General features: G+C 38.1%; 1 protein-coding gene across 4 annotated transcripts in view; it reads left to right on the forward strand.

The window, feature by feature from the left end:
* The first annotated feature begins 1,161 nt into the window (after positions 1 to 1,161).
* LOC137406655 (phospholipid-transporting ATPase VA-like) overlaps positions 1,162 to 26,696 on the forward strand; it is a 129,846-nt gene continuing 104,311 nt past the window's right edge. For 3 of the 4 annotated variants that reach the window (XR_010979932.1, XM_068093260.1, XM_068093261.1), the window contains exons 1-5: positions 1,162 to 1,237; positions 15,684 to 15,822; positions 16,348 to 16,458; positions 18,412 to 18,554; positions 23,948 to 24,023. Coding sequence is in view for 3 of the 4 variants with exons in the window: in XM_068093260.1 (XP_067949361.1) it covers positions 1,227 to 1,237; positions 15,684 to 15,822; positions 16,348 to 16,458; positions 18,412 to 18,554; positions 23,948 to 24,023 (480 nt within the window). In the remaining variant the exon portion in view is untranslated. Of the gene's footprint in view, positions 1,238 to 15,683; positions 15,823 to 16,347; positions 16,459 to 18,411; positions 18,555 to 23,947; positions 24,024 to 26,696 lie in introns of those variants that run through there. The other variant, XM_068093262.1, reaches the window with a different exon arrangement.

Genomic DNA, 26,696 nt, shown 5'->3' on the forward strand with positions numbered 1-26,696 from the left:
AACATTCTGCTGTTGCTTCTTAGGTGATCAGTAGTCTAAGGGAAGTTTTTTTCAGACTTTGGATGTCCTGAGGCGGTAATCTCAAATAATGGTTCACAGTTTCGGTGTAATGAGTTTGCTACATTTTGTGAACACTGGACAATAGAGCACTACACTAGCTCTACTTTGCACCCTGCCAAAAATGATCGGGTTGAGCGTTGGGGTGGGACAGTTGAAGCCATGATTCAAAAGTGTGGTGTGGAAGGCAAGGACTGGCGGAAGGCTCTGCTGTCATTGAGAAACACTCCTGTGGATCAAAACTTGCCTTCTCCATCTCAACTTCTTCAAGGTAGCGTGTTACGGGACAATATCCCTGTTGCATCTTTGATTTTGAATACTGATTTTCATTTACTTCTACTCTTGCATGGTGCAATATAAGGGCCAATTTTCAGACTAGTCACTCACCATAGGTAAGCTTTAGCGTGTAGCAACACAGTAGTTAAGCTTTTCAGTTATGATATTCCAAGTTATAGACCTTTTGGCTTTCTGTTTTGACCTATTATTGGTATTAGGAAAAAAATACGTTATATAATGTCCGGTTGTGCATGCGCACCACGGACATACACACTGTGCTTTCTGCTAGCAATTAATTAACGACAAAGCTTTGAACTCGTTACCTCTATTATCATCATCAAACATCCAGCTTTATTTATTACAACGTATGGCAGGCTAGTAGCAAAATGAAGACGATGCACCCTTCTAAACAAATTATGGTTATTCATTATTTTTTATATCAATTATAACAATGATCGGAGTGAGAGATAATTAGGCACCATGTTGCGAGACCTTTAGGACAAAAACATAAATTTTTTTACCGTATACCGCGACTGCAGGACGTTTTGGATAGGAGCTAGATTTTTCGGAATTCATTCAGCAACGTAAAAATGATCAAAACTGACACGCTGACATATGGCTCCTGTTAGAAACAGCGGATGTAACCTTATTGCGACGCGTTTTATTACCACCAACTGCGTGTAAATACTTCGCAGTAAACGAAGAATTCTTCAGAAAATATATGTCAACTTGAAACGGTAAGATTCAGTTGTGGGTGCTCAATATAGCTCATTTTTATCGAGGCTATCGCGTATGCATGTACTGTTGTTTTAGTTCACTTGCCTGATCGAAAAAGCGTTTCCTCGTAGTAACCGCACTCATTTAATAAAAAAAGATAAGTGTCTCAATGATTTATGTATTTAAGGTAAGACTCATGGCATGTCTTGATTTGATTATCGGTGGGCAATTTTAACAATAAAATCATATATTTGTGCAGTAATATTATTATAGAGATAAGGCAATGCACTAATGTTGATTTTTTACTGTTGCGATGCGTTTCTCTTATAGCTTGCGAATCATTATCCTAAATATACTACATCAAATTCAGCATTACAAATAATAGTTTTATCATGCTCGTGTTTTTATTGCTTATAATAATCTTTGAATTTGTGGTCAAATATTTTTTACTGCTTGAATTGAATCTACCGTCTAAATATCGTTGTGGAAGCCAGCTTTTACTAGCCATTTGCAGGTGGGTTTTGCGTACAAATTGTCTAATACTGAATAAGGAATAGCTTTCGTGCACAACTGTAATTGTGTTATGAATTACAGGCTCGTTCACAACAGGTAGAAGATGTATGTGGGAATTTGAGCATAGTCTTGGTTTATAGCTAAATTTGTAACTTGGTAGCCAACCGTTTTACAGACGCCTTAAAAAAGCAAAGAGCAACGGTTGTGATGTTATACCCAACCTAACTCTAAATGGAATTACATCAAAGTTTTCAACAGAAAAAGCTAATATGCTTAACTGCTTTTTTAGTCAATGTTTGTTGTTGACGACGATAAACCTTTGCCAACTTACTTTGAGAAATATAATGTAGATGATTCTGTTTTTGAAATAAAAAAAGGTGTTCTGAAAGTTCTAAATGACATTAAAGTTGCTAAATCATGTGGTCCAGACAATCTAACCGGTATACTTCTAAAGACTTTTTTTGCTTGTATTGTTCACGCAATAGGCTAACTGAAATATTTAAGTACCGGTTTAAGTATTTAAACTTAAGTATTTAAGTTTCGGACCTTGACCTGAGAGGACGTGCCACTAAGTGCTTCTCAGATTTTGGCGAATTTTTCTTAAACTTTTATGAATATTTACCTCTTTTGTTACTCTCTTCTCCTTTCTGATTTATATTTTATACTAACATAACACATTAATATTGTTTTGAGATCAGAGGGAAGGTAGTTTGGCCGCCTCAGGCACTACCAGGTATATGACACTGAGTGGGATCTTTTTAATTTTTGAGTCCCTACTTTTTAATTTTTAATTACTAGACTCAGTGGTCATCATGGCAGGTGGGAAACAAAAAGCAAGGAAAAAAGCAATGTCAACATCAGGTGCTGGCAGTGCAGAGCCATGTGCAAAATGTAAGAAGGACATAGATGAAAGTTTGGAATCCTCTATTGAGTGTGAGGTTTGTCATCTTTGGTTTCACAACTCCTGTGTTGATGTTCCTGAGAGTCTTTTAGATCTCTTGGGTACTAAAGGGTTGCACTGGTTCTGTTCAAAGTGTGATGGTCAGGCTTCTGGGCTACAGCAAAATGTAATGTGTGAAAAACTCTCTGAACTTACGTTAGAATTGCAAAAAACTGTTGACAAAGCAAAAGCTCAATTTAGTGAAGTGTGTAGAAACCAAGATGTTTTTAAGACGACTCTTGCTGAGGTTACTGAGACATTAGAAACAAACAGAAATAAATTCAATGAGATGAATAACCAACATCAGACTCTTGAAAAGTCGTATGCAGATGTTGCAAAAGCTTTGGAGCAAAATAGTCTTAAAGTTCAAGAGAGTTTTGCAAGGCAGGCTGGTTCCTTGGTAGCCCAGTTGGAGGATAAAGAAAAGCAAGACAGAGACTCTGAATTTAGAGCCAAGAACCTGATCCTTTTTGGAATAGAAGAGAGTGACAATGGAGAGGAATGGGCACAGCAAGTAGACAAAATCATTAAAGATTGCCATATTGACATGAAAGTAGAAAAGAATAACAGCTATAGGTTAGGTAGGTACGATGCTTCAAAGCACAAAGAGCGACCTCGCCCTCTTAGAATATCCACCAGGTCTGAAAATCAAATGTTTGAGTTGTTGAGCAGGATTAATGGCATGAAGCTGTCAGGTATTTTTGCTAGAAAAGATCTTTCTAAAAAAGAACAAGAAGAGGATTTTCGGCTTCGAAAGGAGTTGAGGGAAACGAGGGAGGCAGACCCAGATTCTGCGTACAAAATCAAAAAAGGGAAAATAATAAAAGTGAACAAGTAATAACATCGATTAAAATCTTGCTGCTCAATGCTAGATCTGTTAGAGGCAAACTGAATGACATCCAAGTTCTGTCTTCGGAATATGATATATTGTGCATAACCGAAACCCATCTTGATCCATCATTTAATAATGAAATGATTCTGAGCTCTTCTCAAAAAATTATATACAGACATGATCGAGATTGTCATGGTGGTGGTGTTTTGTTAGCTTTGACAGCCAGTTTGCCTCAAGAACAAGTCTTTTTCAAAAGATCTTTCTTACCCGTTGAGGCTGTTTGTGTGAAAGTTGGATGTCGTAGAGATGAAAATGAATTTTTTGTTCTTTGTTGTTATGTTCCGCCTGGGCTGACGGGAGAGGCAGTTGCACCACTTGAGGAATTGCTGGATTTTATGACCTCTGATTTTCCAGGGTCTAATGTACTAGTTGTGGGGGATTTTAATTTTCCAGATATAGATTGGTGCAACCTACAAATTCGATCAAACTCAAATCAAAAACAATTGCATAGATCTTTTTTGAACTGCATCTTGTCTCATGATATGCGTCAGATTATAATGGAACAAACACATCAGCTAGGAAACACTTTAGATCTAGTTATGACAAATAAGTCTAGTTTTATTTATGACTACAGGATAATCAACCCCGGTATCAGCGATCATTTTTTAGTTGAACTCTGTGTAGCAGCAAATTTTAAGACATCTCATGAACAGCCTTCTTTTATCAAATTATACCACAAGGCTGATTCTACTGCTATTAAAGAACTTTTGACTGATTCTCTGACAGATATAGTACAGGCAATTGAAAGTAAAACGAGTATCAACTCCGTCTGGCAGATTTTTGAGACGTCCATGAATCTAGCTGTCAATAGATTTGTTCCTAAATGTATCCCTAAGAAAAATGATAACAGGGAGCCAATATGGTTTAATAACTCAGCCAGGCGTGCAGTGAAACAACAGCGAAAACTTTATGACAGAAGTAAGCACACTGGGTTAGAAGTAGATTTCTCCAAGTATAAACAAACTAGGCGTACCAACAGAAAGAGTTTTCGTAAAATGGAGCAGGAATATTACCACCGAGTGCTGTTTGAACCCTTGGAAAGGGGTGATAGCAAACCATTTTACTCTTTTTATAGGCGGAAAACTGGAAAAAACTCACAAGGCACTGCGGTTTTCAAAAATAAATCAGCCTTAGAATCATCTGAGATTTTTAACGAATTTTTTCAGGGTGTTTTTTCAAATAGTGACTGTTTTTCCACAACTCAAACTGAACTTTCTGCAGATAAATGCCCTATACAAGTAACAAGTGATGGAGTTCTCAAACTTCTAAATACTCTTAAGCGCGGGAAAGCCCCGGGCCCAGATAAGTTTAGAAAAGAAGATCTTTGCCTAGAACCTGAAATTATTAGTAAGATATTGGCGAGCATATTCCAGTACTCGTTGAACATTGGAAAACTTCCAGATATCTGGAAAGTGGCCAATGTAGTTCCGGTACATAAAAAAGGCAGTCGGGAAGATCCGGGAAATTTTAGGCCCATATCTCTGACATGCATTGCTTGCAAATTGTTAGAACATATTGTGCTTAGTAACATCAATAAAGATCTGGTAAATGTCATATATTCTAACCAACACGGTTTCAGAAAAGGCCTATCTTGCTCCACCCAGCTAGTCTCTACTGTGAATGAAATAATGAAATTAGTAGATAACAATAATATAGTACATGCAGCGGTACTGGATTTTTCTAAGGCATTTGACAAGGTGTCTCACGGCTTGTTGATCGACAAATTGATAAAATCAAACATAAACCCGTACATGGTAAATTGGATTAGGGACTTTCTGTCAAACAGACTCCAAAGAGTAGTGATAGAGGGTGCTGCATCTTCTGACCTGCTGGTTTCATCGGGCGTTCCACAAGGGTCTGTCCTCGGGCCCACCCTATTTTTGGTGTACATAAATGATATCTCCGATAATCTAAATTTTTCTACTATCAAGCTTTTTGCAGACGACGCTTTACTTTTTTCTCAGGTAAACACCCTTCAGGATTCAGTGAATTTCCAGGAGGATTTAAACATATTAGACCAGTGGGCCTATAACTGGAAAATGAATTTTAACACTGATAAATGCCAAATCGTTCGTTTTGCAAGGCAGAGTAGCGGAAACCCAGATGTGGTGTATTACCTAAGTGGCAGACCTTTATCTGTAGTAGACAGTTTTAAATACCTCGGAGTTTTTATATCAAATGATTTTAATTGGGATTTACATATAGACTCAATCATATCTAAGGCAAGTCAGCGATTGGGAATGATGAAACATGTTTTGTTTAATGCGCCGATGAGGGTTAGAAGGGTTGCATATCTCACTCTGTGTAGACCAATATTGGAATATGCGAGTGAAGTATGGGACCCTCATTTGATGCGACAGGTAGCATCATTGGAAGCAGTTCAAAGAAAGGCGGTTAGGTTTATATCTGGTTTGAAAGGTAGGCAGAGTGTTACAGAGGCAAGAATTTTTATAGATCTAGAACTTTTAGAACTAAGACGCAAACATGCAAGAATGTCTCTCATGCTAAAGATTTTATCTGACGACTGCCATGAATCTCTTATCGAAAGTTTTAACCAAATACAAAATGTTCTTCACAGTCATGAAACAAGACTGGTTACGGGGGGTGCTCCTTCAGCTGTATGTGCAAACACCGGGTTTTATATGAATAGTTTTTTACCTAGAACATCGCGCAACTTGCGCGGCTTACCATAATTTTATGTTTTATTGACTATTTTTAAATAAAGTTCTCAACGGCCTTCTTTTGCCCGATTTCGGGATTTACGGGTTCTTGAAACACCTAGACCTAGACCTAAGTACTCTCTGACCTCGAGCTCTCTTCCGGATATATGACAGTTTGCCAAGGTGAAACCAATTTTTAAAAACGGCAATAGAAAGCAACCAAACAATTACAGGCCTGTCTCATTGTCTTGTATTACTTGCAAGTTACTGGGACACATGATAGCTTCCAACATCCATCAATTTTTTGATGAAAACAAAATATTGTGTGACTCTCAGCATGGTTTCCGTAAAGACAGACCAGGTGAAACACAAGTGTCAACTTGTGTTTCACCTGATTTACTGATTTACTGATCACCTGATACTTTCAATGGTTTAGCTTTAAACAAAGAGAAACATCATATCACAGCTGTTTTGATGCTGGACTTTTCAAAGGCCATTGATTCAGTAAATCATCGGAAATTGCTACAAAATGTATTTAAATTAGAAAGACTTGGTGTTTGCCCGTTAGTTATATCATGGATTAGAAATTTTTTAATTAGTAGGAAGCAATTTGTTCCAGTGGAGGGTGTTGAATCACATTTTTGCGATGTTCTCTGTGGGTTCTCTCAGGTATCAGTTTTGGGTCTGCTTCTGTTTCTTGTTTATGTGAATGACTTGCCAGGCAAAATAACATCGGAATGTTGTCTGTTTGCAGATGATGCCCTTGTGTACAATTTGAGAAGTGAGAGTGCAGTTTTAAACGAAAATTTAATGACTTTCGAGGAATGGTCTAGCATTTGGCAGCTTTCTTTTAATCCTTCAAAGTGTTCAGTTCTTTCCATCGGAGAACTGAAATCTCAGCAAGACTACTATTCACATAATATAAAGTTAACAAATGTTGACTCTAATCCATATTTAGGAGTTCAGCTGAGTAGCAAATTAAAATGGAAAAAAACACATAGATAAAATTACATCAAACGCTAACAGACTAGGAGGAATGTTACATAGAGTTCTTTTAAACAGCTAACACTAAGACCAGATTAGTGCCATACAAGACTCTGATTCGATCAGGCCTTGAATATGCTTGCCAGGTGTGGGACCCACATTTAAAAAAATATATTAAGAAGGTCGAGAAAATCCACAATAAATGTCTGAAATTTGTTTACCGCATAAGATCACCAGTAACCTTTTTACAATTAAGGGAACGCACTAACATAAAATTGTTACAAGAACGTAGAATAGATGCCCGAATAAAACTATATTGCAAGGTGTCGAGTTCTGGTGTTATTCAAAACACTTACTCTTCCCAATAACCCGCACGATACAAGACAAATTAGGGAATTGTACATACCATCTATAAGACCAAGGCAATATTTTCACTCCTTTTGGCCCGAAACAACTAGGAATCTTCGAGGGGATGTCGAGTGTGCAGGTGTTTCTTTGATTTAACCGGAGATATTTGTATATGTAAATACATGAATATATGAAAAAAAATTGAATAATTAAGGTTCTTGAAGCTGAGTTCTCACGTCATTTTGAATTTAGAGATTTTCTGTGAGAACAATCTGATCTGATCTCTTGTTTACTTAACCACAGTCTCTTGGTCAATTTAATCCAGTCTTGCCAGAGTTTCGCCTACGGGCAAGGGGCTAGGTTCTGCCCACTATACTCGTTACCAGAGGGGTTACTCCAACCACGGTCTAGCACTAAGCAAGCGGCTATAGCAAATGGGCCGCTCCATCCACGGTTTGCGGATTATTGAGTAGGGCGTGCCCGCCCATGGCTCAATAAAACTAGCGTTGTGATGAAGGGAAACAATCCGTCCACTGCTGATCCGGGTTATTCCTACAGCCGGGGTACAGCCTAAGTCAGTGGTTCCATAATGGTGGGGAATTCCCCCAAGGGGGGAAGCTTTCATTCTCAGGGGGGGGGGAATTCTGGCCTTTATTTATAATTTTTTGCTGATACGTTGTATTTGCAAAGCTGTGCATAATAGTTACATGCTGCATATCGTTGTTTGTTGTTAATAAACTGGGCATTTATTACATTGTGTACTACCTTGTGATTCATAGTTTCATCATACTTTCTATAACTTTGGGGATTTTCCACTTCCTTTTCACCAATAAGATGCTGACCAGACCTTTATAAAGATAGTTAAACTACTAAATGCTGTGGCGCTTAGTATTTGGTGCTGTGGAATGCACCAATGACATATAATGAAGAAATATGCAGATGAAAGCAAAATGAAGCCTGATTGAATAGGGGAAATAGAGTTTCGTAGTCCGGAAAGGGGAAAATCAGCGAACCTGATTGGGAACCCCTGGCCTAGATCCTGACTAGTACTTTTACTAATCTAGTCCTATAATAGTTTAGAATCTATGTTTGGGCCAACTCTAGACCATGTACATAGAGCAGTGCAAAGCCAATTCAATCTAACCTACTTGTACTAAGTAGGGAGAGAGTTGATAATTGTATGAGGTTCACACATATTTTGATTCTATATTACCAGAGCAGCTGCTTATATACATCTAACCAGCTGCATCATCCGTCTACGGGAACAGATTCACATATAGCATGAGGTTTATTGAGAGTTGTCTTTCATACTGTAAAACAACTCCAAATATGCAGTCTGCTGAAATTGTTGCCCTGATCAGACTGCATACACATATGCAGTCATACATGTCAATAATTTTGGGGATAACAATTCAAATCTGCAATGTATTTGACAGCTAGTCTACAATGCATCAGTCTCGAACCACTCAAATTGGAGTTGTCCTATTTTTGTACAGAGAACTGATAATGAAATTGACATTGCTAGTATTGAACTGGCAGTATTGAAAAACTTTGCATGTTTCAAGAAATTCTACAAAAAATTTTTGCTATCACCTGCATTTATTGAATGAAGACTCCTACATGCTCAAAACACTAATCTTAGCTCACCAGTTCGTCGTCTTTAGCCTGTCTTTTCACACAGTATATACAAACAGTGCAACAGTGATGTAGTTGTGTTGATAAAATTTACTATCAGCAAAATTTACATGTATAACACCACAGACAGTATGATGTCAAGGCAGATACAGCATTAGCACCTTACAATAATAAAACAATGCCAACATGATAGCCTTTTCATGAGATATATTAAGTAAAACGAATGCATGAAAATATATGGATGTATATACTGAAAGATATGTTAGAAAATACTGCATGTGGATAATATGTAGGTATAGCAGAACACGATGGACATAACATGACATAACATTAATATAACATTAGTTTAATGCAAGCATAACATAACAACACAATGTTAATTCAACTCAGTACTTGCGGATAGACAAAAAATTTTTGTTCTTTTGTTGCGTGTATGAACTAAAGCTGGGCGGTATGTCGGTATTACCGTTTTTTGCGGTACTTGCTTTCAAATCCGAGCGGTAAAAACGTCACAGTGGAACCGCGCGGTGCGGTTCGGTCGTTCACGCACCGAGAATACCGAACAATTATGTGAACATTCATGCGGTATCGGTACGCACTCAGGTAGACTGAGCAACCGTTGTCACATGGTAAAAGTGGCGCCAAAATAGAGCAGATTTATTGGTGGATGGAGATGATGTTTCGTCGCAGGGGGCCATCCTTTGCAGGAAGAAGAGTCGTCATGCTAGAATGTACGGCGAAGGTATCGCAGAAGGTAAATGCTTTCATTGTTTCTTATTATACTCGATGTTAGGCCATGAATGGTCACGCTTAAGGTTTGTGTCGGTACTTGGTGCATTAGTTGGTATGGCTGGGAAGCATTTGATTTTTTATTCTAATCTGTAAATCTAACGTGTGCATGGTTGCGGATCATCATTTTTTTATTTTTGATTCAATAAAGATTGATGCTAATCAGATGGACAGCTGTGAACATTGACTTGCCAGTTATTGCAGTTTTAGTGTCCGTACTATTTTTTTATAAATCTAAATGGAGAGGAAATACTAGCTAGGCAGCAGAATTAATGAGAATATTATTTATTCAAGACTCGAACTCAAAATTTTCGTGTTTGTTATGACTGTCAATGATAATTTCCAAACCATACACTTTGTCATTTGCATTATCTTTTTTAATTGTAATAATTAATTCCTTATCATTAGGAGTTTTGTTTCCAGTCTGCACTTAACTAACCGTCTGAACTTGAATAAAATCTATCATTTTAATAATGTGCGTTATTTCTTTAAAGCTCTCAAGAACAAAATTTTATGATATAGACATTGTTCAAAGCTTTTGAAATGACAATTACTAATATAGACATTGTTGCTTGCAAAATTTTACTCTTCGCTGTTCACTCTCCTCACGTTCGCGGACTGTTCTATATTTTATGTTTCTGTTTACTTTGTAGTTCGTACTCTAATTGATTTTTGTCATCATTGGTAGGTGAAGACACCGAGGATGCTGATTTGGGGTTTTTATCACCGTCATCATCATTGAAATCTACCGAAGATGCGGATTTGGAAGTTTTAACACCGACATCATCGAAATCCGATGTTTGGCAATGCTTTGATACATTACATTAGATGTAGAAACCACGCTGCTTACTTCTTTCATGTTAGTTATTAATGAGCACGCAATTTATTTGTATATGTATGTAGGATTGCAGTAAACGCTGTCAAGTTGAATGTTGTTTTATATACGGTATTCGTAATTACATATATAAATAAAATAAATTGTCGTTCATTGTTGAAGAGCTGGGTTTATTCTCAACAAACATGGTGCATGATTTTATGTGTGTCTGTGATTTTGTATTCTATGCTTGCTTTCTGCACGCTCGCCTAAAATAAAGAATACACAATATCCAACTTTGAAGTTAAGAGTGGTGGAATGAACCAACAGGTGGATTGTGCAACCTAAATGCCATCCCTTGTGCAAAGGGACCCTGTACTCAAGAAGAGCTGGCTAGAGCTGCGTAGCAATGGTAGGTAGAACACAACTCCCAAAAGTTCATGCGGTTTTGTCTCATTTTGCGGTATTTGTTGGTGTGTAAACCGAACCGTATGTTTTTGGGAGTTGTTCTCTCAATGTCGGTATGCGGTATAGTATCGGTTTAAACAGGTGCGGTCTCGGTATACAGTTGGTGCCCAAAACTGCCCAGCCTTAGTATGAACAAACAGTTTTTGGCTTGTGCCTACTCTTGAGTAGGCAAAAGCCGAAAACTGATTGTTGGCACTATCACAAACAGTGTCAAATCCAACGTTTTAAACACTTTCACTGCCGTTGACGCATTTATGCATTTTCTATGGTCCACTGCCATAGACGCATTGTGGCAACTTTCCCAGCAATTGTGTAGTAACTGAATTTTAGTATTCGTTGATAACATAATCAGTGTTCTTTAGGACTTTTATGTTAGTGACAGTGTTGTCCGAAGATTTCGCTATAAACTTAGCTTAAAGGTTGATTTGCAACAAAATTCACATTGCAGTTATTTAGTATCAAAAGATTCACCATGTCTTACTCTGTTGTGTTGTAGGTGCAAAATGTGTGTAAATGTGATTACAAGCTCTTAAAAGCTCAAAGACGAAAAGCCGCCGTAGATTGAAATCAGTTTATTTCTCTGACGTAGTCATTACAGTTGGTTATCGTCTTGTCACGTGATGTTCTCACGTGAATTGAAAGGCAATAAAAGGTCAATATAAAACTTCTCGGAGCACTAGTTCATGACAAACACTTCGGGTTTTACCGAAGACCCTGTGTCAGATATAGATACTCGCTACTTTACAGTTTTGTTTCGGCTTGGTCTAATCGTAATCTGATCATGTGACCCATACTTCGTGATTAATTTTTGTAACATTTTTCGATTATCACAGCTGACCAACAGGCTCGTCATGTTTACCAGACAATTATGTGTACTCCTTTGACGAGCTAAGTTTAAATAATTTAACAAATTTTCACGGTAGGTTATACGATGTCAGTGCTGAAAGTGACAGCATTACAATGATGATAAAACAGATGCGTAAGAACAATAGACATGGTTTTATCGAATGCGTGAAGTGTATTTGTGAAAATATTTCGAAGAATGATTTGTTTGAAAGTTTAAGCGGAAGCCATCTCCTACAAGTACGTCATATTTGAGCCGTTTTGGAAAGAGAATCCAAACTATGGCGGTCTCGTGTGGCTGCGATTAACTGTTCGTTTTTTAGCTTTTAAGAGCTTGTAATCACATTTCTACATACAGTCAAACATGGATAACTCGAACTTCACGGAACCGAGTGAAAGTGTTCGAATTATCACAGCGTTCAAGTTATCAGAGAACTGTCACAAGTCCATGTATTTACTTATTTATTAGTAGATACATGTACATGTACAAACTATAGTATAAATCAAAAGCACAAAAGCCTTGTTTCAAATTAAATGCTTCTAATATAAAGTTTAAAACGTTTTTATCAAAAAGTTTAGAGATTTTTCTAGCATTTGAGAATGGTTTGTTGTTTGAGGTGATGTTATTGCCAGGACGTTTTTTAGATTGACATTGGCAAAACTTGATCATTGTTGAAATGCTCAAAATAAAAGACATCTTTTTCTTTTAAGCGTTTTACCCACGATAAACTTTGCCGATTTTTTTTGAAGTTTATGCAAAGAATACCTCACTTTACCTTGCTTCCGAAGGGCGATCGCTAAGCGGATGTTTTGTATAAATAAAATTTCGCCAACCTTTGAGAAAAGTCGTCGATAAAAATATTTTGCCGATGGTGGTAATAATGACGCTTATGAAATACGAAAGTTGAGGTTTACCTCTATGGCGTGAAATAAAGTGATTTTATAAAGCGATAACAACCGTTTCGGTAGCCGTTGGGCAAAAAACAGTTCGAGTTACCAGTGTTGAGTTCGAGTTATCTATAGCAATTTATCATTACGTAGGAACGGACCAAAAAACCGTTCGAGTTAACCATGTGTTCGAGCTATTCGTGGGCGAATTATCCATGTTTGACTGTATTTTGCAAATACAACACAACAGAGTAAGACATGGTGAATCTTTTGATACCAAATAACTAACATGAATTGTGTTGCAAGTCAACCTTTTAAAATTTAATTTTAAATCTATGTTTGGAAATTTCCAACCTGAAAAGGTAACATTGTTTGTATAAGTTTGGTAAGTGCCTCCCGAGTTACAAAAAAACGAATAATTACTTATGTTCATGCTATTATCGATGATTTAGATTTTACACAGATAATTAAAATAGTAATAGTAGCACTGACTCTGATGGCAGTGAAAGTAATGGTTTTGTAAGAATAAGGAACATTTTAGAGGATGGTTTCAATTTCGTAGCGATCACAGCTTCACATCGTTTTATCAATGCACAGAGTATAGATACAATGAATTCTTTGCGTAGCAGTGTTTGTTAACATGTTGGCAAAATCAAATAAATTATAACCAAAATTTTCTAGATAGTTTGAAATTGAAAAATATTGTATACATCTAAACAATATTGGCAAATACATAAGCAATACAAAGTCGGATCCCTAAGCAATATCGGCAAAATGGCTGGCAATAGGCCGTTAGGTAAATTTGTACATGAATGTCAGGGAAAGGTTCAAGTAGTCGAGGTGTGGCAATTCATAGACAATTCAATATTGAATGAGAAGTACTTACCTTTTTGAAGTAGAAACTTAATAGGTAATTTTCGACGCGAAAAGAATCGTCTAGGTGGCTGAAAAACAAACGTTCACGTGACCTTCCGTTGGCTCCGTACGATCGCGGTGAGATTTATAAACAATCTATTTTGCCATCGATATTTTGGCAAAACATGACTGTTTTGTTTTAACAATAGGCGGTCTAAACGGCATATATGCCGAAATAGAGTGTTTACAAATTTCATCGTACAACCGAATCAAAAAAAGAAAGACCGCTCTGTAATTTATTCACTACTCATATTAATTCAGTTCGCTTCGTACAACCGAAATTTGTACGACGAAAAAAGGAATGCCCATTTTATAAGGTGGATAAACCACACACACACACAAATATATAGACAGATTTTTTGCCATTTATGTAGTAGATTTTACTCTGAATGGTTAGACTGCATCATCAAATGATAGCCAGTGAAAAAAACAAGAAAACAGATGCAGTATTGACTAATCTGAATCCAGTGTTTTTAAAAACAGCCAATTAGGAGGATGGTAAAAACAGGAGACAACTAATACTTAAACAGGAAATATAGGTGGCAATTTTGGATAGTAACGAGTACACAATGTGACTACCCATGAGTTACTAGTATATAGAGTTATAATGGCGATCTTCAACCATCCGTAACTCGACGACCGTTGGTCTAATTTTAATGTCGTTGATACCATTAGATAGCTTATTTTTTGCTCTTCCTTCACTATATAAGTTTGTATTTTTTATCTATAAGGCAATGTCCAGACACGAACCTACTTTAGCCCACCCACTAATGGAGTTAATAGAAAGTAAAAAGAGAGCCGTCACCTATAGAATATAATTGATTATGATTAATGACGAGTGTTAAATTTTGGTGGGTAATAAAACTTCAGAAGTAAAATGCGAGAATAGTACTACTGAGAATAATAATAAAAAATATATATACACAAAGTACCAAACGGTACAACTGCTGCAAGCAACGCGAATGGTTGCTCAGTGTAGCTTTTTATTACTCAAACTCCATAAGCGCGAAAAGGCAAAAAACAATAAGGATTGTTTTATACAATCAAACGTAATGCCGCAATGAGCATACAATACTAAGTAGCCAAACAGTTACACTCGTAACACTTCCAGGTTAGATGTGAAGGCTTGTTATCGTTAGAAGCAACTCTAGTTGCAATATAATTTCACATGTGTGACAGAATTTTATGAATTTGAAATGCAAACGATTTACTAAAATATCTTTCTATTACCTCTTTCTGGTACTCACCTCTTTCTGGTACATTAACCACCTAGACAAGTCAATTCAATTTACTGAACAGGTTTTGTATTTTTCAATGTCAGTATAGAAGGATCTATATCTGGACCACAATTTTTACTGCTGTGCTTTATTAAATGAAAAGTGGTTAGACCTGTTATAACATTAAAACTTCACAATCATTGCCTCAATTTTAACATTTTACAAATGGGCTGGTTGACCTGACACGGTTTGAGGTATTAAGGTGTCGCCATGAAACTCTAAAGTCAACCTGGTCTAGTCTATCCAGAAGCCTGAGAGGTGGAGGTGATTCCTTGGTGGAAAATGAAAAAGCAGACAAACTGTTGTAGACTCAAATTGTTGCATCTACAGTACGATTGTCAATTGTTGAAGGCCTTAACTATGGGCGACTTGATTAAACCTAATATATGTGTGTTTCTGATTTCTAACGGTAACTGTTAACTGTAATATACACATTTTGTGTATCTTTTAGCTGTGGTTTTGTTGTCAACACTTTCTCTGAGATGGTCTGTGATATTTTAATTCAGTATTATTATTGTATTCACTTTCAAGTACTATAGAGTGTACCTCAATGCCAATACTTGCAAAGTCCTGATGGCTTAACGATACTGCATTTGTCAATAAATAGGAATATATTGAATACTCACAAGCGAAATAGCAACTTTTGCTACTTGCCTTGTATTTTAAGGGCGATGAGTAAACTGTGCTGGCATGGAAAACCAAATGACAATCAATCAATTCGAACAGTCCTTAACAATGTAACTCTAGGATCTACCGCTGAGTATGATCTGCCTGCTCAGCTTTCTTATAAGACCAACAAAATAAAGGTATGTGTATTGAGGCACTCAAACACAATTTGTGATCAAAGCTCATACGTATAGCTCATACATATAGCTCATACGTATAGCTGATCCGCATAGCTTATATGCATTGCTTATACGTATAGCTTATACGTATAGCTTATACGTATAGCTTATACGTATAGCTTATACGTATAGATCATCCTCAGTCCCACTGCTCGTTACCGTTACTAGTATGTTAATTGTTAATTGGCAAAACCTATTCCCTTCAGTTATTCTGACGGAGAGACCATGTTTCTGTTACTTCAAAAAAGTAAAAATATGAATTATTATGTGATAGAAAACAATGCAAGGAGATTTGACCCTCAACACTTGACCTTCATAACAAGATTGACTTAAATTCATTCACGCTAGCTCATCTAAAGTTTATTAGTGGCCTGCACCTTGCAAGGTTTTTAATCAGAGGCTGGGCTAGGGATATGCAAGTTTGTTTTGCGCTTATAAAGTTGCAACTTCGCTCAAATATTGCTAACCATATACTTGTACTTTTAGACTACCAAATACTCAATAATAACATTCCTGCCGAAGAATCTGTTTGAGCAGTTCCATAGACTTGCCAATGTCTACTTCATCTTCATTGCTCTGCTTAATTGGATTCCACAGGTGCCACAGCTTTCTATTATCTAGCTATGCAGATGTCTTTTGCTCTCAACTTGCTGCTGGAATATCACTTTCGGCAATGAATAACACAATGTGTGCACAAATAGACCAGTCAATTATCCCTTACAAGAATTAAGGTTAACCAATCACCAATTATTAATGTAAGAGACAAGCTTACATTTTTCAACATAAATCATTATCGGTTAGCAGCGCAACTGACTTGAAGCAGCGAGCACATTTAAACCTATTTAAACCTATGCATCACAAGTTGATCTATTTTGCATTTTGCTTTGTATGTTCAACCTAAAACTATTTGGAGCAAATTTTTTCGTTCAATCTATATTTTATTTTAAAGATGAAATTTTCATGATTAAATTCAACAAAAATTGACCACAGTTAAAAAGCACCGACGAAAATTACTTGCCAAAATTATGCCATTCATATGCGGCGGCCTGTCTCTCTCATCATTAGTAACAGCTACTGTCGCTCTCATCATTAGTATCAGCTGCGTTCAAGTGCCAGGCTTACTCTATTCTGTCGGTTTTGCATGAATCTGAGCGGTCCAAGAAAGGATCTCATTCAAACTATTATATCTTTGGACTGAGTTGGTCTACAAAAACAAAAATGCAGCAAGTTGAAGCTTGCTGTCTTAGCTTTATATTGATACAGGTATTATTTTTATTTGCATCACTTCAATTGTGTAAGTTAACCTTAAAAGCTTCACAAGCTGAGTTTTTATTTGGTAAAACAAGTTTACTTATTGTAAAACTTCCATTTGAATGCCACCTTTAATTGAACGCCACCTTTATTTGAATGCTACCTCTAATATAACGCCACTATAGAAGAAGAGTTGCAAAATACAATGCCACTCTTTAATTGAACACTAACTCTATTCACTGCCACTTTGACATTTTTTGATCTTTCTGAACTCATAATAGAAAGAGATCAGTAGAAAAGTGTCCACAAAATAGGACTAATCATGACTCTATTACATAATATGTACATTTTTTAATGTCAAATCTTTACGGTTTTTTATTTAAAACTTTGAAAATGGGACTTAATATACTTAACAGCACCACGCCAAGATTTTATAATCAAAGTAGTTCCTTGTTTTGCTCGGTCTGATACTTTGACGTATATGAGTAACGATTCAGGAAACATGCTGAGGCTGACGGTATTAAGGTCGATTTGCCTGAAAAAGAATGGAAAATATAGGCTAAATTAGCGTCGCGTCTCATGTACAACGGTTATATTTATCTTCCCAAAATTCTGACGATCTATTTGAACAAGCTTCTATTTGAACACAACCTCTATTTGATCACCACTGTCAGGAAAGGATTGAATTATAGAGTGCCATGGCAATCAAATAGGGGTTTTACGGTATAAACATATACTCTATCTATGTTGGTTGGTTTAATTCTTCAGTCCAAACACTTACGATCACGTTTTATTAAATATTGTAGGTAGGCCTAATGAAGTTCAGCATCACAACAATGTCTTTGTTATATAAAGCTATGTACAAAGCTAAAGTATGTACAGGAGAGTGAATTAGTGACATGTATGAAAATGAGGTTTTCCCCATTAATACACTATAGGGACAGCCAAAAGATGTTGACTCTGTGCTATGTGCGGTCAGATGTAAGGGTAGTGTTAGAGTTGCAAGACATATCTTATTCCGATTCAGATTATGTGAAGTTTGAAATAGCTGGCCTCTCATATTTCTATTTTTCTCATGTTTTTTGCACTTATTTTAAATGTGTGCAGAATTTTGTATTTTTATATATGAAACTGCCTGATCACGTGTTGAAAACATATCTGGTATAGAATAGACTGCTTGTTCGACTTTAAGATCATATTTGAAAATGATTGTGTTGAAGTGATCCTCGGTAGAGGGTTTACTTGACTTCATTATCAGCTTAGAGAGGATATTGTCAAGGTTGCTTGATTCTGCTGCAGGTTAAGGCATTTCAACCAGAGGTTTCCCTCATACCTGTTGTTGCGGTTCTCACTGTAACAGCCCTCAAAGATGGTTTTGAGGACTACAGACGCTATAAACAAGACAAAAAAGTCAACCACTCCCAATGCCTTGTATTTAAAACGTAAGTAAAACGAGACTTCATTACTACTAGTTTTCATTGATTGTTTCATATCTCTATTCGGTATCTCACTTACCACCTCTACCTACACACTGTCTGTCTCCTGTATCTTTCTTACTTACCACCTCTACCTATGCACTTTCTGTCTCATGTATCTCTATTACCACCTCTGCCTACGCAAGTGTCTGTCTCCTGCATCTCTCTTACCACCTCTACCTACGCACTGTCTGTCTCCTGTATCTCTTTTACCACCTCTACCTACACACTGTCTGTCTCCTGCATCTCTCTTACCACCTCTACCTACGCACTGTCTGTCTGCTGTATCTCTCTTACCACCTCTACCTACACACTGTCTGTCTCGTGTATCTCTATTACCACCTCTGCCTACGTACTGTCTGTCTCCTGTATTTCTCTTACCATCTCTACCTACACACTGTCTGTCTCCTGTATCTCTATTACCACCTCTGCCTACGCAAGTGATTGTCTCCTGCATCTCTCTTACCACCTCTACCTACGCACTGCCTGTCTCTTGTATCTCTCTTACCATCTCTACCTACGCACTGTCTGTCTTCTGTATTTCTCTTACCACTTCTAGCTACACACTGTCTGTCTCCTGTATCTCTCTTACCACCTCTACCGACGCACTGTCTGTTTCCTGTATCTCTCTTACCACCTCTACCTACGCACTGTCTGTCCCCTGCATCTCTCTTACCACCTCTACCTACGCACTGTCTGTCTCTTGTATCTCTCTTACCACCTCTACCTACGCACTGTCTGTCTCCTGTATCCCTCTTACCACCTCTGCCTACACACTGTCTGTCTCCTGTATCTCTCTTACCACCTCTACCTACACACTGTCTGTCTCCTGTATCTCTCTTACCACCTCTACCTACACACTGTCTGTCTCCTTTATCTCTATTACCACCTCTGCCTACGCACTGTCTGTCTCCTGTATTTCTCTTACCATGTCTACCTACACACTGTCTGTCTCCTGTATCTCTATTACCACCTCTGCTTACGCAAGTGTCTGTCTCCTGCATCTCTCTTACCACCTCTGCCTATGCACTGTCTGTCTCCTGTATCCCTCTTACCACCTCTGCCTACACAATGTCTGTCTCCTGTATATCTATTACCACCTCTGCCTACACACTGTCTGTCTTGTGTATCTCTATTACCACCTCTACCTACGCACTGTCTGTCTCCTGTATCTCTCTTACCACCTCTACCTACACACTGTCTGTCTCCTGTATCTCTCTTACCACCTCTACCTACACACTGTCTGTTTCCTTTATCTCTATTACCACCTCTGCTTACGCAAGTGTCTGTCTCCTGCATCTCTCTTACCACCTCTACCTACGCACTGTCTGTTTCCTGTATCTCTCTTACCACCTCTACCTACGCACTGTCTGTTTCCTGTATCTCTCTTACCACCTCTACCTACGAACTGTCTGTCTCCTGTATCTCTATTACCACCTCTACCTACGCACTGTCTGTCTCCTGTATCTCTCCTACCACCTCTGCCTATGCACTGTCTGTCTCCTGTATCCCTCTTACCACCTCTGCCTACACAATGTCTGTCTCCTGTATATCTATTACCACCTCTGCCTACACACTGTCTGTCTTGTGTATCTCTATTACCACCTCTACCTACGCACTGTCTGTCTCCTGTATCTCTCTTACCACCTCTACCTACACACTGTCTGTCTCCTGTATCTCTCTTACCACCTCTACCTACACACTGTCTGTTTCCTTTATCTCTATTACCACCTCTGCTTACGCAAGTGTCTGTCTCCTGCATCTCTCTTACCACCTCTACCTACACACTGTCTGTCTTGTGTATCTCTCTTACCACCTCTACCTACACACTGTCTGTTTCCTTTATCTCTATTACCACCTCTGCCTACGCACTGTCTGTCTCCTGTATTTCTCTTACCATGTCTACCTACACACTGTCTGTCTCCTGTATCTCTATTACCACCTTTGCTTACGCAAGTGTCTGTCTCCTGCATCTCTCTTACCACCTCTACCTACGCACTGTCTGTTTCCTGTATCTCTCTTACCACCTCTACCTACACACTGTCTGTCTCCTGTATCTCTCTTACCACCTCTACCTACACACAGTCTGTCTCCTTTATCTCCATTACCACCTCTGCCTACGCACTGTCTGTCTCCTGTATTTCTCTTACCATGTCTACCTACACACTGTCTGTCTCCTGTATCTCTATTACCACCTCTGCTTACGCAAGTGTCTGTCTCCTGCATCTCTCTTACCACCTCTACCTACGCACTGTCTGTTTCCTGTATCTCTCTTACCACCTCTACCTACACACTGTCTGTCTCCTGTATCTCTCTTACCACCTCTACCTACACACAGTCTGTCTCCTTTATCTCTATTACCACCTCTGCCTACGCACTGTCTGTCTCCTGTATTTCTCGTACCATGTCTACCTACACACTGTCTGTCTCCTGTATCTCTATTACCACCTCTGCTTACGCAAGTGTCTGTCTCCTGCATCTTTCTTACCACCTCTACCTACGCACTGTCTGTTTCCTGTATCTCTCTTACCACCTCTACCTACGCACTGTCTGTCTCCTGTATTTCTCTTACCACCTCTACCTACACACTGTCTGTCTCCTGTATCTCTCTTACCACCTCTACCTACGCACTGTCTGTCGCCTGTATCTCTATTACCACCTCTGCCTACGCACTGTCTGTCTCCTGTATCTCTCTTACCATCACTACCTACATACTGTCTGTCTCCTGTATCTTTCTTACCACCTCTACCTACACACTGTCTGTCTCCTGTATCTTTCTTACCACCTCTACCTACACACTGTCTGTATCCTGTATTTCTCTTACCACCTCTGCCTACGCACTGTCTGTCTCCTGTATCTCTCTTACCACCTCTACCTACGCACTGTCTGTCTCCTGTATCTTTCTTACCACCTCTGCCTACACACTGTCTGTCTCCTGTATCTCTCTTACCACCTCTGCCTACATACTGTCTGTCTCCTGTATTTCTCTTACCACCTCTGCCTACGCACTGTCTGTCTCCTGTATCTCTCTTACCACCTCTACCTACATACTGTCTGTCTCCTGTATCTTTATCACCACCTCTACCTATATCCACTCATACGTCTCTTGCAATTTTTGATTTGATTCACATGATTTTGACCGAAGTTCTTTCAAATCATATAAAGTTTGGGATTTGCTGCGGTTTGAATGATGCAAAGTTTTAAAGTGGCCAAATGACTGTTCACGTGAATTGCAGGGAATTTTTGTAGGAAAGCGATACATTGTTTTCTATTGTTATTTGAATTGAGTTGAATTGAACCTGGCTGACTCCTCATCATAAGCTTGATTCATTCTTATTTACAGATTCCATTGATTTTCTAATGTTACTTATTGTCATTTGCTCTACTTAACAGCTCTTAGCCACTCATTAGCTAGGCACTCATAGCTAGTTAGCTATGACATGTAGAACAACTAAAGTTAAGCAAGCACATCAAGATCAAAGAGGTTTCAATATCTCAACTAAACGTATGTGCCTAAAATTTTAAAACGAAAATTTGTAGTTTGTGGACGAAATAGGTTCAAAAGCTTTCCCTGACATATTATGGGTGGCATGCTCGCGTCTTTATTAACCAACTGACACCATGCTTCCAGATAGCATTCAAATACAGCAAAAAAGGGTCCGTTGCTCTCATAACCAATAAGACTGAAGAAATATTTCGCTTAATGTGCGTAAATTTTACATTCACACCCCGACATGCAAGTCTCCCAACATACGTGAAGAAACTTGATATACGACGGAAATTTCAAGCACATTTGTGCCTTGAGAAACGACAAATTTGAGATTTGAGAATACGAGATGGTTCTCGATGCAACCACTAAGTGGCCGAGAATTGAAGGGGCCGCTATCGAGACCAGCAGCGCTCGGTCTTTCTCATCTGATCAGCTTCAAAAAGTTTTAAAAAGACTTACAAGTCAAAGTGAAAGCGAGTCGAAAGGCGAGGTGAAAAAGGCCAAGCTATAAAAAGATACTAAAATATGGAAACAGACAAAATGGGAATTAAGTTTAGTATAAGATTAAAACTATTTCAAGTGCTTGCTTAGTAAGCTAAATTAGTTCAAGTTAAATTTAAAGTTTATGTTATGTAGCGTCACAAAAGTCTAGTTTACCAAACGTCTTTCCATCAAGTCTTGTACCGCCGTTCGCCGCTACCATCTATCCCAAAGGTAAGAACTTCATATGGTGCTGTACACTATAATGCTACATTTTGTTGCTGATCATAACCACTAAATAGATATTTATTATGCTACTTTGTGAACATAGCTAGTGAATATGAACAAATTTTCCCGTGGTAATATCCTGATTTTATGTTTTTTTTGCAGGTTGGGAACAGATTAACTTGTATTTGGGTATTTTATATGAGAAAAATTAATTTGAGATATGAGAAAATTGCCATTTGAGCTCAATTCTGGGACTCATCTAGCTTGTATGGTGCGGTATGACTGTATTATCATTCAAAAGAATCTCTTGTGATGCAGAATGGTTGATACAAACTTTTTGAAATCTTCTAATTGCAGATCATCAATGAGTAGACATGCAGATTGATTAAAAAAATAATTTTTTTTCAAGTTTAACCTATACGTGACATAGATTTCACTGTCAAACTTGGCGCAAATTGCTAAAGATTTTCATCGCTTTTAATAGTCTAAGAATTTGGTAATAAATAGTAATCTAATGGGCTATAAACACTCTCCCTTTTAGCTTTTTAATAAACATTTAAAAAACTTCTTTCTGTCAAACTAGACACAAAACATTAACAATTTTGAACACTTTGAGAGCCAAATACAGAGAATTGTGTGTTGCAGGGGAAAGTAGTGAAAGTTTCAAAAATTTATTTATATACTTTATCTATTGTCTCTAAAAACCATTGCATTTAAAAAAAATGAAAATCTATTAGAAAGAAAAATGACAATTAGGTTATCAACCTTGGGTTCTAATACCTTCTAAGGAGGCATGACATACATGTATATACTTGTTATTTTCCTGCAGTACAGTCATGTACGTGAGTACGATAGTCATGCGACAGCAGAGTTGCGTGTATGCCATTAGGAACGCAATATTACAGTGGCAAAAGTTGTGCCTTGCTTGACAATAATTATGGTACAGACAGCTGTGCTTGAATACAGGAGTAACCTAAATGTGGTTAGTTACCCCATCAAGTATTCACTTCAGGTCTCGTTATATCAAGTAATCTAAATGTGGTTAATTACCCCATCAAGTATTCACTTCAGGTCTCGTTATATCAAGTAACCTAAATGTGGTTAGTTACCCCATCAAGTATTCACTTCAGGTCTCGTTAAATCAAGTGTATTATTTTTGTAGGTCAAAAGATGACTATGAGCCAACTGAGTGTTTCCGGGTGCGAGTAGGGGATATGGTCAAAGTTAAATGCAATCAGGTAAATTGAGACTTGTTTTTAGCTATAGTCACTCTGAAGCTGTCTTCTGATGGTGTTGGTTTGAGGGTTGAAATGTTGGAACTAGTTTATTGTTAATTTGCATTTCTCCTGTTTCATTGGCATCAGCATGGTGTACCCTGGTGAACAACAGTGTCCGGGAACATCAGTTTATATATATATATATATTTATAAATTGTTTCCTCACCCTAATTAACCCGTATGGGTGGTAATTTCTGCTCTAACTCGGGTCTCCTACCAGAGACCTGGGAGTTTGAGCACTCGCCTCAAGATCTTAGCTGTTCCCAATAGTGCACTTTTCTGCAACTCACCTGAGTTGATTGCTGTTGGTATTTGGGCAAGCCACATTTTATGTGCCGGTGTTATTGCGCCCAGTGCCCCAATGACTATTTCGATTACAGTTGTTCTTACATCCCAGCATTTTTCAATCTCTTCTCCAAAAGGGAGATATTTCTCTACCTTTTCTTTTTCTTTGCTGGCTATATTGTAGTCATTGGGTACTGCTATATCTATTATAGTAGCCCTCTTGTTCCCCTTGTCCACCACCACCATATCTGGTTGGTTTGCTAGGACATGCTTGTCGGGTCCGGATGTAGAAGTCCCAGAGGATCTTAGCGCGGTCATTTTCATTGACCTTACCAGGAGCTTCCCACCAGTGTTGTGGTTTATTAAGGCCATACTCGTCACATAGACTTCTATACACAACACCTGCGACATGATTATGCCGCTCAGTGTATGCGTTTCCTGCTCGCTGCTTGCATCTACTGATGTGTTGGATAGTCTCAGGTGCATCTTTGCACAGTGTGCATCTAGGATTGTCTCTAGTGTGATAGATTTTTGTTCGGAGTTGCCTTGTTGGGAGCCCTTGCTCCTGGGCTGCCATGATTAGCGACTCTGTATTGGCCGTTAGGTTTCCTTTGTTCAGCCGCGTGTATGTCTGGTGAAGATCGCCAACCTTTGATATTTGTCGGTGGTAAGCACCATGAAGAGGTTTCGTGTACCAGTCATTTTTCTCATCATCAGGGTGAAGCTCCATTGTAAGAGCAGCCGATACAAATTCAGCTAGCAACTTATCTGAAGTGGCCATGGAGGCTGCATAGGCTTTGATGCTTTGCCCTTCCTCTTTCGCGGTCTGCTGTATATATTAATATATATATATGTATGTATACATATATATGTATATATGGTTTACACTGTAAAGTAAAGTGTTCAATAATCGAGTCAATTAGAGCTGTGTATGAAGGTTATTAAAAACTACAGGTTAAAATCATTACTACTATTAGTTTCAAATCCCAGCACTCTTTCATTGTATTTGATGTTGTTGAATTTTATCTCTCAATAACGGAAGATCTACTTAACAAAGCTTTAACGTTTGCGTCTAAATACACAAATATATCTGACTTGGACAAGCGTGTAATACACCACGCAAAGAAATCTATACTCTACAGCGCTAATGAACCATGGGGTAAGAGATCAACTGCAAACTTATATGACTTAACAATGGGCTCTTATGACGGAGCAGAAAGCTGCCAACTCTTCGGAATCTTCATGCTACACCTTATCACTGAGAAGCTTGGCAAAAACTTTGGCTTATATCGAGACAATGGTCTAGGACTACTAAAAGATACTGCACGAAACATCGAGCGCACTAAAAAAGAACTATGTGAAATCTTCCGTAAACACAGCTTATGTGTCACCATCGAAGCAAATAAGAAAGTAGTAAACTTCTTAGACGTAACTTTGAACCTTAACAACAACAGTTTCAAACCGTATAGTAAACCTAACAACACAACCACATATGTACCCAAAGACTCAAATCATCCACCATCAATCATAAGAAACATACCTGAATCCATCAACAATAGACTCACCAACATTTCGTCAAACAAGCAACTCTTCGAGGAAACAAAAGCCCCATTTCAAAATACACTTTCCAGCAGTAAATACAACTTTTCTTTAAAATACCAGAGCAACAACCCCAACAAAGAAACCAGTCAACACAGAAACAGGAAACGCCAAACAATATGGTACAATCCCCCATACAGCAAAGCTGTTAACACCAAGATCGGTAAACAGTTTTTCCAGATCCTGGAGAGTGAATTTCCACCAGAACACAAATTACACAAAATCCTCAACAAAAACTCCGTAAAACTAAGTTATAGCTGTTCTTCAAACATCAACCACATAATTAGTGGGCACACTAAACAAGCACTATCGCAACCAACCAACATCGACAGAAAATGCAACTGCAAGAATCGGGAAAATTGCCCTCTAAATGGAGAATGCCTTTCGGACTGCATAGTATATCAGGCAACCGTAGAGTCTGAAGAACGCGATGGGCAAGAGACACAAACGTATGTAGGCCTCACCGAAACAACTTTTAAAACAAGACTAGCCAACCGCAAAACATCCTTTAAATATCATACTAAAAGGCTACAAACAGAATTGAGTAAATACATATGGGACTTGAAAGACAAGAACATTCGCTATAATATAACCTGGAAGATCATCAAAAGAGCGCGGTCTTACAACACATAAACAAAATCTTGCCAGTTATGTCTATGGGAAAAGTACTTCATCATATTCGAACCGAAGTTAGCCAGCCTTAACACTAGAAGTGAGCTGATATCCACATGCCGGCATGCTAGAAAACAC

The sequence above is a fragment of the Watersipora subatra genome, chromosome 10, assembly GCF_963576615.1.
Source record: "Watersipora subatra chromosome 10, tzWatSuba1.1, whole genome shotgun sequence".
Lineage (NCBI taxonomy): Eukaryota > Metazoa > Bryozoa > Gymnolaemata > Cheilostomatida > Watersiporidae > Watersipora > Watersipora subatra.